This window comes from Ochotona princeps, chromosome 12, assembly GCF_030435755.1.
Source record: "Ochotona princeps isolate mOchPri1 chromosome 12, mOchPri1.hap1, whole genome shotgun sequence".
In the NCBI taxonomy this organism is placed as follows: Eukaryota; Metazoa; Chordata; class Mammalia; order Lagomorpha; family Ochotonidae; genus Ochotona; species Ochotona princeps.
The window spans coordinates 67,377,423-67,390,955 of NC_080843.1; the positions used below are offsets into that span (position 1 = coordinate 67,377,423).

Sequence of the window (13,533 nt, forward strand, 5' to 3'; positions counted from 1 at the left end):
TATTTTAATATCAGCTCTGCGAAAAATTCTGAAATCTCAAAATTCCTAGAGCTCCCTCTATTACACCAAGCTCTAGCTTCATTTATGACAGAATAAATTACATTGGTAAAGCTAATACTTTATCAATGATGGCGCAGCAAAAGGAAAGGATTTGAGTTAGCAGGTGAACACACTAAAATACACTTCAATATGAAAAGATAAAATTCCAGTCTTGATTCCTTAGGACTTTTAATGCAAAACATTACAAGTAAATGAACATTGAGCAACAACATTAATAAGATATTAACAAAAAAAAAAAATCAAGAGCCAAGCCTCAAGCCATTCTTAGTTAAGAAAAGAAAGCCATGTATTTAAATAGCCTCATGGGAGTGTCAAGCTCCTGGTTCCATGAAATCCAGACGTGAAAAAGAGGGCCTTTGAGATGAGGGGAGAACACAGGAAAGGAATAGCAGTTAAACAGCTCTATGGTAGGGAAAAGGCGAACATGGCCATGTGTGGGGAACCAGCATGCAGAAGTGCAGCTGGTCTGTGGGCGTAGTCTCTCCTCGAGCAAAGGAAGATGTGCTGATGCTGGCACTGTTTGACAGTGCTGGAGGAGCTGTCCCTGCAAATGAACCTTCCTGAAGGATAACGATGATAAAAGAATGACGTTGCTAACAGTGAATCATTTGACCAGAAAATGCTGGGATCCATTTATTCTTAACTTAGCCTGTTACCCAAAAGAAGTCAATCTTTGAACATGTTTCCAAAAACGGAAAGTTTCTTGGTAGTAACTTTTAGACAAAAATGTTTTTCCTGACAGAAAGTGTGTATTAAACCTTTTTCTTGTACAGGAAGTTTAAAAACAAAGATGCAGAATACATATGTTATGTCTTTGCCATTATGACTATATATGTCAATAGTTTTTAATCTTTCAAAGGTATGTAGTTTTGATTAAAACCTACTAGATTTATCTTCTTAAAGAAGTTTGAAGATAAGATTTACCTAAATAAAACAAAATGCAAGGGTTTTTGTTTGTTGTTGTTGATAGCATTTTTTATAGATAACATAGTAGGATTCAAAGTTTCTGATAGTTCTCTTTCCTTTCTGTAGTTCTACTTGTCAAATGCTGAGAAGGAGCGTTATGAGAAGGAATTCAGCCAAGAAAGGCAGCAAGAAATTTTGAGACGAGTAGCACGAGACTTACCCATCTATACAACATCAGCTTCAAGAGGTAAGAAGTGCAAATCTTAAACTTTCCACAGAGTTCTAGAAATATGGTTAAACCATGCTTTCATGGTTTGCGATTGCCACGCACTTCTTCAAGAGCAAGATTTTCCTGTTTTCTGTATCTTCTCTAGTTTTTAGATACACAAATAGAAAAATTCACAGAATTTATTTAAGAGACATACTTTGATATAAACCTTTCTGTTACCAGGAATGCCCAGTGGGTTCTTTCCTCAGCTTAGTATAGAAATAAAAAGCCGGGAATCTGTTGCAAACAGATAAGTTTATTTGCGAAGGGACCAGGTGAGCAGGGAAGGAAGAAGGGGAAAGCACCTCCGAAGAGCCGGGAGGAGGGGTGCCTCTAAAGAGGAGGGAGAGAGAGACACCAAAGGTTTGAGGAAGGGTCTTGGGATTTTATGCCTTCCCTGACCCCTCCTTGTTGGGCGGGGAACCTACAGGTAAGATGTTCCCCATTGGTGGTCTCATAATTATAAAATGGGTGGGCAATGCTGGTGCCGCCCACCTGAAGGTGTGGCCAAGACCTCAGCAGGCCTGGATGGTCTCACTTTCCTCTGCTCATTTTCTTCCTTCAGCCATATGGCTAAAATTTTAGCAAGTCCTCTTAGTAAACCATTATTTGGAAATTTTGGTCTGAATCTGAATGTCATGTGTCATGAGCACGGAAGAAAATCAAGACTGTGTACACAGGGGAAGGCAGGCGAAGACCAGGGAGGAAGAAACTTGTTCAGTGATGGAGGCGGCCCTCTGCGAGCCAGCGCAGTGGTCCCTCTGCAGCAGCATTGAGGTCATGGCTGCTGTGGCTGCTGCCTTGCCTCGGGCTTTAGCCTCACAAAGGGGAGTAGCCCAGGAGGGACAGCTGTTTTGTATTGTATTCCTGATTAATTGGTTCAAATAACAAAATAATCTCAGCATGACAATTACTCTGTTTACACAACAGGCTGTGTCAGGAAGATACTCTAGTCACTATTTTACAGGTGAAGACACTGGGACACAGGTGAAGTACCTTGGTCAAGGTCGTACAGGTAATAGGTGAGGAGACTGGGAATTGAATCCAGGTGCTCTGACTCAGAACCCAGTGGGCTTCTCAACTTCAAGTTGAAATGGAAGGATCTTTACCTTTGTGTGGCTGCAGACAATTTAAAGCTTTGGGAGGAGGGGTTCTTGGACTTCTCACCTTTAATACATTTATAAAATCTTTTGCATAATGAATATATTAAGATACAGAATGAAAGCATGATTACAGACCAAATTATGTGGGGTTTTTTTGTTGTTGTTTTTTCATTACTAGTGCAGTGCAAGTCACTTCATTTTTCTAAGCCTTATTTTCCTTTTTTCAAAACTGGGATGGCATCCACAATACACATAAAGTACTTGGTATAAATTTGTATATGTAATAATAAATTCCTAGTATATTTATTCCATTTACAATAAATGATCACTAATTCTAAAATAATTTTCTGTGAAGTTAAAATAATTAGTTTTAATTATTACCAATTGCAGTTTTGTGGGTCAGGTGTTTTCAGCTCAAGGTCTACAATTTCAGAAACTTTATGAACATCTCCTGAATGAGTGCAGGGATCTAAATGCTTGGGCCGTCCTCTGCTGCTCTCGCAGGCTCTGCTTGCGGCTCTGCTTCAGGCCCAGCTTCCTGTTAATGTGCAGAAGATGCCCCAAGTACTTAGACTCCTGCCAGATCCCTGGAAGACGCAGAGCTCTAGGCTCTGGCTTCTGCTAGGACCAGCCATAGCCATAGTGGCCGTTTGAGCAGTAAACCAGAAGATGGAAGATCTCTGTATCTCTTCTTCCCACTGTGTCACCTTGTCTGTCAAATAAATGTCTTAAAAAAGGGCATGGCGCGATAGCGTAATGGTTAAGGTCCTCACCTTGAACGCGCAGAGATCCCATATGGGTGCCGGTTCTAATCCCGGCAGCTCCACTTCCCATCCAGCTCCCTGCCTGTGGCCTGGGAAAACAGGAGAGGACGGCCCTAAGCCTTGGGACCCTGCACCCTTCCTCTCTGTCTCTCCTCCTCTCTGTACATCTGCCTTTCCAATAAAACTAATAAATCTTTAATTTAAAAAAAAATTTCATCCAGTGAGTATCTCATCCTGTGGCAACTAAGAGAAGTCCTTGGTTTGTGCCTATTTTAAAGCATGGGGCCCGGCGAGGTGGCCCGAGGCCCCGAGGGACCAGGCCTGGGCTTCTTGTCGCCTCTCTGACATCCATGAGGAGTCTGTCTTCTTGAGTGCTGCATTATTCTGCATTTCTGCTACTTAGAATTCCAAACGCTCTTTCTTTTTTCCTGCAAAAGTAATACCTGTTTATTCTTTCAAAAACTTAATTACAGAAATCTGTATGGAAGAAATCAGGCCTTTTGGTTACCAAAAGAGTGGCAAAAGGTAACAGAAATGTCTTTGTTCCAGGAACAGCGGCACAGGCCTGGGAGAGACTGCACTGAACTGTGTGAGGGTGTTTCTTGAGTGGCTTTGATAGTTCTGAGATGCTATCAGCTTTGCCACACCAAGGTTGAGAAAATATTGGTTTATTGGCTGACCAAGTCCATCTTAGTGCATCCACAGACCCAAACACTTGCTGCAAAGCTTGGCCGGGAAAGCTGTCCAACCTGCTCTACGCTCCATCCTCTAACGAGGCACTCCACATCCTCTGCTGGCCTAGATGAGCTATCATGTCCCCCATGTGCACCTGGGCATGGTGTTCACTGCACAGGCATCTTACAAATGAGGAGGCCCATTCCCAACACATGCATTCCAATGTTGGACTACATATATCGTGTTTTTTCCCTGTGGCTAGAGTTTGAGTCCAGAAATCTAGCTTTGGAGATCCCAAGAAACCTCGCCTGTGGGGACCTCAGACTTGACTCTTGTTACAGCAGCCAGTGCAAGGTCAGGTTTAGTTTATTATCTGCATATATCAGTGAATGCAGCTGCCTGGTCAGTTCCACCCCTAGTCCCATCTCTTACAGGAACCAGTGGGTGCTGCAGCCCACCATAGGCCCAGTCTTCACACACACACCCCAACTGGTGCTATAGTCTACCAGATCTGCTCCCAACCCCAGTTTTTGCATGTACTGGCATGGCTGCAGCCTGGCCCAATCTGTCCCACATCCCTTCTGGCTCTCGTGCACACCCAGAGGTGTTGCAGCTCAGCTCAGCCTCACCCTCCCCATGCCCAGCCAACATGTGTGCCAGTGGGTACTGCTGTCTTATCCAGCCTAGTGTGCCACCAGCCTTGGCTCTTATGCTATGCAGTGGGAACTGCAGCATTAGCAGAGAAGTATCGTTTCCCTACCCAGGCCCACTCCCAACCTCCATTCTTGCACTTGTCAGGGAGTACTTTGGCCCAGCCTAACATGACTCGCACCCAGTTCCAGCACTTTGCAGCCTAGCCCAGCCAGCCTGTACCTATTCTTGCTGTCATGCACACCAGCAGGTTTTGCATTGGTCTTGATGTGCAGCAGTTTTATTAAACTTACTGATGTGATGAGTCTGTTCTGCTCCCAGTCTCAGTTCTCACACTCACCAGTAGAAGCAGCAGCCCAGCAAGGGAGTTCCCAAAGTTCCCCTACCAGGTCTACTTCCAGCCATGGGTCTTATGTGTGCTGATGGGTACCAGTCTGAGATCCCCACCCCCAGTCTTGGCATTTGCCTGCAGGTGCTGCAGCCTGACTTAGTCAGGCCTGCCCCCAGTCCCAGCTCTTGCTAGCTGGTGTAGCATCCCAGCTCAGTCCAGTTCACCTCCAGCCCCAGCCTACATGTATGCCAGCAGGTGCTGCAGCCCAGCCTGGCTTGCCCCCAGCTCTGGCTGCCATGCTCATCAGCATGAACCGCAGCCTAGCAGCGGAGTTCCCTGAGTTCCTCTAGCAGGCCAGTTCCCAGCCCTGGATCTCAAAACATGCCAGCAGGTGCCACAGCCCTGTTTCACGGGGGTCTTCCCTCAGTTCTGGTCTTAGCGTGTGCTGGCAGCCACTGTGGCCTGGTGCAGCCTGACCTCCTCCTAGCCCTAGTTCCCACGTATGTTGATGAATTTCACAGTGTAACCTGACTTGGCCTGTTACCACATAGATTGGTGGTTCTGCTGTTCCACAGAGGTGAGCCCACAAATCCGCTACAGAATCTGCCCCCAGATCCAGTTCTCTCATTCGCTGATGGATACTGTGGCCTAGCCACCTAAGCATATCCCCCAGCCCCAGCTTTTGCGTGCATTGGCAGGCAGTGCTACTTAGCCCAGACCAGGTCCCCTGAATGAGTGGGTGCCTTGGCCTGACCCAGACACACCTTTCAGTTTCCCTCCTCTAAATCACCCCATTTCAGCTCTCCTGCCAACCTGTGAGTGCAGTGGCCCAGTCCGTGGAAGTCTTCAGAAGTCACTCCTCCCCTGTCAAACATGCCATCCCCACTCCAGCACACATCCCCAGAATCCCTTGCCCAGGCAATCTGCAGCCGCCATCACCCCCCGGCAACACTCGGCATGCCTGGGGAATAGGGTAGTGCATCAAAAGAAAAAAACTAGAATAAGCAACTATTATGGCACACTGGCAGAGTTAACACAGATTTGGCACTAACCAGGCCCAGAATGCCCACCAGCTTTTGGCTATTTTTCTCCCAGCAGTGTAGCACTTACAAGGCAAGAGATCTTGCATCTGCTGGTTCACTCCCGGAATTCCCACGAAAGCCAGGGTTGGGACAGAACCAAAGCCAGGATCCTGGAAGTCAGTCAGGTCTCCCATTGGATGGCGGGTATCTGACTACACCCCGCTGCCTGCTGCCTGCCAGGGTGCATGTTCACAGAAAGCCGGAATCGGTACCAGAATCGGGGCTTGAACCAGGCATTCCTATGTGGGATGCAAGAGTCCAGTCTTTTCTGCTGTGCCAGTGACTGCCCCAAGAAGTGACATTTAAAATCTATTCTGTACGAGAGCCCCAATTCCAGCCACCACGTATACACGGTTATCTGTCCCCGGGCCTGCCTGATCTCCAGAGGCTGCTCCCTTCATGGTAGCTCCATGTTGAGCCCACTGTGCTTCCGGATGTGAATTAATCCTGAAGACTCCCAACAACAGAGTAACTTTTCCTTTGAAGGTAAGTGAGGGTAATGAGACCTGGTAGGTTGGAAGGAGAGGGACCAGATGATCTTTATGGATAAGACTGATATACCAGCCTCCTTTGAGTCCTGTGTAGAACTTGTAATAACTGAACAATGCTGACCACCGAACACCAGTCCATGCAAAAGCTAAGGCACGGGGCTTGTCTAGCAGGATCATTTCCTATTACCTGACATGATGATGGATCAGGAGAGGGGTCACATTAGGCAGGGCCATGACATTAAGTAGCACACGAGAGAACCATACCTAGGGGTAGATTCTGTGGGGGTTGTATGGGCCAAATGCTGTGGAAATACTAGCCCCATTGGTTACTTCAAGAGTTGGGGTGGTGATTGACTAAGCTAGGTGTGACCAAGGAGCCTGCCATCACTCACCAGTAAAGGAACCGACAACAGTCTGGACTAGTCAAGGCAGCAGCACCCGAATGTGCATCCTGAATAGGGTGTGGGGTGGGCTGGTCTGCAACATTCACCAGCTCATACAAGGCCAAACAGAAGGCCAGACTATGCCGGACACTGGCCTAAAACCCACTGACATGTATGAGAACTGGGTCTGGGAGTAGGTCAAGTGGAGGAACTTGAGAAACTCCCTGGCAGGTCATAGCTTCTGCTGCTGAACACATGATCCAGACCTGGGGGTCAGACAAGATGGGCAAAGTAGCTCCAACAGATGGCTAATGTGTGGGTTGGTAATGGAATGGGGTGTACCGGGCAGGACTGAGCAAACCTTAGCTCACAAGCCAAAATAGAAATCAGGATGGAGTGCAGATCATGCCAAGCTAGAATCTTACACCTACTGGTCTGCGTGTGCCAGGGACGCCAAACCGCAGTGTGTAAGGCAGAGGCCGAGACAAATGAGGGGCTGTGACAAGCTGAGTCAGAGCAACCACTGGCATGCATGTGATCCATGGCTAGGAACAGGCCTGGTTGGGAGCTAAGGGTACACCCTAGCTGGGTTGAGGTTCCCACCAAGGAGCACGGGAGCTGGAATAGGGGCTGTATTCTGATCAGGGTATGGTTGTAGTCTCCCTTGACACAAGTGTTGGACTGGGACTAGACACACCAAGCCGGGCCAGACTGCAACACCATCTTGTGCTCTGGAGGACCAGGGTAGATGTAGGATGGACTAGGCTAGGTCTCAGCCCCTACTGAGCCATGTGTGAGCCGTATGTGGGTATGGACGAGCCATGGCTGGGCTGAAACATCCAACAACAAGAACCAGATTGGTTTGAAGGCCAGTCAGGAAAGACCACTGTTCCTGCTAGGACAGGAGGTGAACTGAGTAGGACTGGCTCGTGGACCCACCGATATGCTTGAAATCTGGCACTGGGAGGGGTTCTGATGGAGGAGCCTGGGCAACTCCTCTGGCAGGACACAATCCCTGCAGGTAAGCGCAAGAAGCATGATAGGAAACATCCCAGAACAGGCCATGGAAAGTTTTCCACTGGCATACATTTGGCAAGGGTCGGGGGCAGACCAGGCTGAATCAGTTCACATCACCCACTGGCAAATCCAAGCACCAGAACAGAGTGTGGGTCGAGCCAGATTCGGATGCGACAAAAACCAGTACACATTACGGAATGCCGAGGTGAGGTGACCTGTACCGGATGTGGCCGCAGTGCCCAACCAGCACACGTGAGAACCAGGGAGGGAAGGGGCAGAGCCAGCAGAGGGAATGTGGGGGTGCTCCCCTGCTGGACAGCTACTCCCACTGGAGAGCGAGCTGGGATGGGGACAGACCAGACTAAGCAGGGCTACAACTCCTGTGTGCCTCATGTGGACTAGATCAGGGAAAAGCCAGGCTGGGCTGATTGTTCCTACTGGTGCAAGAATAAATTGGAATGGGTGAGGGGTGGTTGGGCTTAGCCGCAGCATCAGCTGGCAGAAGCTGGCACTGGGGGCTAATTCTGTCAAGTTAGTACAGAACCACCCGAAGAGTGCACAGTCAGGGAGTGGGAGTGGCCTAGAAGGGAAATAGTGGGCTCCTATCTCTTGGGTTACTACTCCCACTGGACAGGAGCAGGGGTGGCTAGACAGAAAGGCACTCGTTAGCATGTGTGTGGGTGGATAGTGGAGCTGGTTAGGTTGAACTAGGCTTCACTGACATGCAGAAGAGCTAAATGGGATGTAGGACAGACTGGACTAGTCTGCTGTACATACTGGCAAGCATGGGAACCAGGGCAGGGGGTGGGCCTGGTGGGGGTTATTGTGGGTCGCTCTGACTAGGCTGCAGCTTCCACTGGTTTATGTGAGGTTCGAGTGTATGGTGGGCAGAACCAGACTGGACTGCAACACCCATTGGTTCCAGTGGAAGACAGGGCTGGAAACAGAACCAACCCAGCAATTGCAACCACCAGCTGATTGGCGCGATGGACTCTACCAGGACCAGTACTTGCAAGTACACACAAGAACCTGGTCTGGGAATACCTCAGAGTTTCTTTAGGGATCTCCCCAATCGAACTGCCAGACTCAGAACCCTAACCATAAAATGACAGAGGACAGAACAAATCAATCAACTACCCCAGCCTTATGTTGGCAGTGAAAAACAGGGCAAATGGAGACTCTAAGATGGACTATGTCAATCAGTGGATTCTTCAACGACCTCATCGTGCTTGGAGTGGCGAGATTGGCAGCAATTCATAACTGTTGAACCATCAAAACCACTTAAGTAGGACCCTCGGAGTGTGCCCCATATCAGGGGCCTGAGGTGGTTGGGAGACTGGTGGGGCTTCTCCTTTTACCTCCCCCTTTACCCCAGGTACAGAAAAAAAATGTGGAAATAATAGTCTTACCCACCCTTGAACCTTTGTGCCCTGATTAACTATGTAAAGATTGTCAAAAATAAAAAGAAAATTAAAAAAAAAATCTATTCCGACCATCTCCGATTCTTACCTTGCAGTCCACGAATCTCTGCCATGTGGTTATTTGTGTTCCTCTTACCTTCTGACTGTATTCTGTCTGAGTCCCTGATTGGCAGGAATTTCTCCATGATCCCTACAGGCTACCTCACTAAGGCCTTCAGTAGTTGTACGTTCAGTGATTCTGGGTGTTCTCTGTGATAGTTGTCGATACATTTGAAAACTTTTTAATTTTATGTATTTGAAAGAGAAAGTTCTAGAGAAAGAAGGGGAGATGGGGAAGGAGGGAGAGAGAAAAAGAGAGGGAGGGAGACAGATATCTTGCATCTACTGGTTCACTCCTCAGGTGGCCACCATAGCCAGGTCTGGGCCAGGCCAGAGTAGGAGCCAAGAACTCCACTGGGCTCTTGCCCCCGAGTGATGGGAACCCACGCACTTGGCCGTCTTCCATTGCTTTTCCAGGTGTGTTATCAGAAAGCTGGCCAGAAGTGGACAGGACCCAAGTCCGCCTTCACGGGATGCCAGTGTCATAAGTGGCCAGCTTATCCAGCTGTGTTCACCCGTGGCCATCCATTTTCTAATCTTCCTAGTTTGTTTTCTGTTTGTTTTCTGTCACTATTTTTTGCCTCTTACAATATGACTATATTTGTCATAAATAATAGTAAAATAATAATAACAAGATAAATATCATTAATAGTAGCAATGGTATCATAATTGTTGAGAATCTGATGTTCCAGATTTTTTTTAAAGATTTATTTATTTTTATTGCAAAGTCAGATATACAGAGAGGAGGAGAGACAGAGGAAGATCTTCTGTCCGATGATTCACTCCCCAAGCAGCCGCAACGGTCTGAGCTGATCCAAAACCAGGAGCCAGAAACTTCCTCCGGGTCTCCCACACGGGTGCAGGGTGCCAAGGCTTTGGGCCATCCTCTCCTGCTTTTCCAGGCCACAAGCAGGGAGCTGGATGGGAAGTAGAGCTGCCGGGATTAGAACCGGCATCCATATGGGATCCTGGCGTGTTCAAGGCGAGGACTTTAGCCGCTAGGCCACTGCGCCGGGCCCCCAGATTTTGTTCTAATACAATAATTCTTCCACTTGATATTACTTGTATTTACAAATTAGGAAATTAATGCTCTTAGAGAGTAGTTTACTGATCCCGTGTTTTGGAATGCTTGTATCAGAGCCAACTGGCGAGAGCCCTGAGCGTCTCCAAGACGGAGTGTGTCAGTGTTCTGTGCTGTTTCTTACCTTGACACCTCAGTAACAATAGAGGAAACACAGGGCGTAGGTGTTAGATGTCTGCCTTCCTGGACAAGTGCTGCGACTCACCGCACCGTTTGACCTTACACAGTCATGTGCTTTGGATCTACTTTCTATGTTGAAAACGCAGTACAGATTCATTTATCTGTATCTTCTATCTCTTAAAAAAAAATGTGTATTTATTTGAAAGTCAAAGATATGAGAGAGGTAGGGCAGGGGAGAAATCTTTTGTCCTCTGGTTCACTGCCCGAATGGCCCCAACAGCTTAGGCTGGACCAGGCCCAAGCCAGGAGCATCTTCTGGGCCTCTCGTGTGGGTTCAAGGTCCCAGAGATTTGAACCATCTTTCACTGCTTTTTCCAGCGCATTAGCAGAGAGTCAGATCAGAAGTGGCGTAGCGGGCCCTGCGCAGTCGCCTTGCAGCTAAGGTCCTTGTCTTGCGCACAGGGATCCCATATGGGCGCCGGTTCTAATCCTGGCAGCCCTGCTTCCCATCCAGCTCCCGGCTTGTGGCCTGGGAAAGCAGTCGAGGACGACCCAAAGCCTTGGGACCCTGCACCCACGTGGGAGACCCGGAAGAGGTTCCTGGCTTCTGGCTTTGGATCAACTCAGCTCCTGCCATTGAGGCCACTTGGGGAGTGAATCATCAGACAGAAGATCTTCCTCTCTGTCTCTCCGCCTCTCTGTGTATCTGACTTTCCAATAAAAATTGAAAGAAAAAGGAGAAGAAGAAGAAGTGGAGTAGCCAAGATTCCAGCCAGTGCCTGTATGTCACGCTGTCACCATGGGCAGTGTCCACCCAGCATGCCTTAGTGCTGGCCTCTCTCTTAACATTCTGTTTTGAGAAACTGTGATTTTCATATTATTTTACAATTTCTTAGGGTTGTTTATTTTTTAAACATCAAGTTTTATAATCAAATTAGTTAACCTTGCATCCCCTCCAACCTTTTCCTCTTTTTGCTGTAGCTATCAGATATTGTGAGAAGTGTCAGTTGATTAAACCTGATCGGGCACATCACTGCTCAGCCTGTGACACGTAAGTGCTCCTCACTCGTGTGCTTTCATATAAACCGCACACTGGGACTGGCGGACAACAGTATGGAGAATTGTGACATTAAATATACTTTCTATATACTTGAAATGAGAAACTTCAAAAATTGTGGACAATGGAATCTAAAAGAAGAAGTTTATTTGTTTTTTAAAACATTTTGAAATTCATGCATTTTCCATGAATTTCTTGAAGATGCCCTATATATTACTGATGACCAAGTGGTCTTAATCCCCTTGAGAAAGATAACTGGATTTAAAACACACTGAGTTTTCTTGTTTCTATTGTTAGTGCTGACATGTAAAACCTACAAAGGTCCCCCAAGTACCTATCTTCAGTTACCGTTGTGACAGTTTTTCCAAAGAAATTTGAAAGACATCCCTGCTCCTACATGTGAGAAGGTAGTGAGTATGTTAAAAATATGTAGCCTGGGAATCCAGCTAATTCTCGATTTTTGTTTAGACAAGCTGCCTGCTTTGTCATTGTTGGTTACCAGTTTGCTATGTTGTTTGAGCTGATCTGTGGTCTAACAGATGTAGAGTGCATACAGTAGTAGGGAGGTAAATTTTGGGTTTGCTTTGTCCTCCATTGTAGCAATACAGTAGTGTTTATGCTTGTAATTAAATGTAACACAGTCAGTAGGAAAGTAACTGTCTCCAAGCCCTTTAGTGTTCATTTTTATATGCTTTGCTTCTAGTTATATTTTTTTATCACTTGTATGTTTAAGATAACATAGGATCACGTTTGTAATTTCCTATATCTTATTCAGGTAATTTGTAGACTTGTCCTATCTAATGTGTCCATCAGAAGTGAGAATTAAAATTTTATTTGATACCATCCAAGATAACTGGAAATGTTCAGTTGTAATCCCACTGCGAAAGCTCATGGCCTGTGCGAGATACTTATGGCAATGTCATGAAACTGTCTTTAACCTGATATTTCTGGTCTAGCACTCTAAGGAGAGATTTAAGTCAAATAAAATTGTAAGAAATTAGAGATGGGGAATTTTTTTCTGCATAAATTTTCTTATGCTTATTTGTTTCTTAGATGTATTCTTAAGATGGATCATCACTGTCCTTGGTATGTATAAAGAATGCGATTACGGAAGGGTGGGAGGGGAGGGAAGGAGGGAATTTAGAGTGTTTTACCTCAATGTTTCTAAATTTTAAAGGTCAATTTCATTACTTATAGGTGTTAAGATTGATCTGCTTATATGCATATATGTATGTATAGAAGAGTGTTTATATTAAATGTTTTCCTTTAAAAATGTCTTCTGATATTATTAAGCCTAATCATAATGTGTTAAGTATTAATACTAAAATTCCAAAGTTCTTTTTGGAATGTGTTAAAACATGCATCCATTTTTAAGACACTTCTCCCCACTTCCCAAATGACCTACCTCCAAGTAATAATGATTAAATTTTGATTTTTCTATTATGATTAAAAAGCAGAAGTTAACACTTTAACCATTTTTTTTTTAGGTATACGATCAGTAGCATTAAGTACATTTACATGTCGTATGGTCAATCCCCACAACTTCTTTCCTCTTATAAAACTGAAACTGTGTTCATTTAACAGCCCCCCATTTTCCCCTCCCACTGGCCCTTGGCAATTTCTCATGTATTTTCTATGTCTGTGAATTTGTGCTTTTTCTTATTTTTATGGTGAATCTTTCTTATTCTTCCAGGGTGAATAACTGTGTGGGATTTTCTAATTACAAATTCTTCATGCTGTTTTTATTCTATTCCTTATTGTATTGCCTTTTTGTGGCTACCACGGTTTTAGAGTACTTTATAAAATTTTGGACGGTAAGTCTTTTTCTATCTTAAACGTGTATTTCAGACTTTTAAGACGCCATATTCCCAAATAATTTGATTCTTTTGTACAAGTAGACATACTTGTTATTTATTTGAAGGGCTAAATTAGAGAGCGAGAGGGCGAGATAGAGACCATCCGTCTGTAGGATCACTTCCCAAAGGGTACGGTGGCTGGGATGGGCCAGGCCCAAACCAGGAGCC

At 45.9% G+C, this 13,533-nt stretch overlaps 1 protein-coding gene across 3 annotated transcripts in view; it reads left to right on the plus strand.

Moving 5' to 3' along the window:
* The window catches only part of ZDHHC20 (zinc finger DHHC-type palmitoyltransferase 20), an 88,921-nt gene that overhangs the window by 50,507 nt on the left and 24,881 nt on the right, over positions 1-13,533 (plus strand). For all 3 annotated transcript variants that reach the window (XR_009246434.1, XM_058670981.1, XM_058670982.1), the window contains exons 4-7: positions 1,093-1,213; positions 11,434-11,503; positions 12,563-12,595; positions 13,203-13,323. Coding sequence is in view for 2 of the 3 variants with exons in the window: in XM_058670981.1 (XP_058526964.1) it covers positions 1,093-1,213; positions 11,434-11,503; positions 12,563-12,595; positions 13,203-13,323 (345 nt within the window). In the remaining variant the exon portion in view is untranslated. The remainder of the gene's footprint in view (positions 1-1,092; positions 1,214-11,433; positions 11,504-12,562; positions 12,596-13,202; positions 13,324-13,533) is intronic.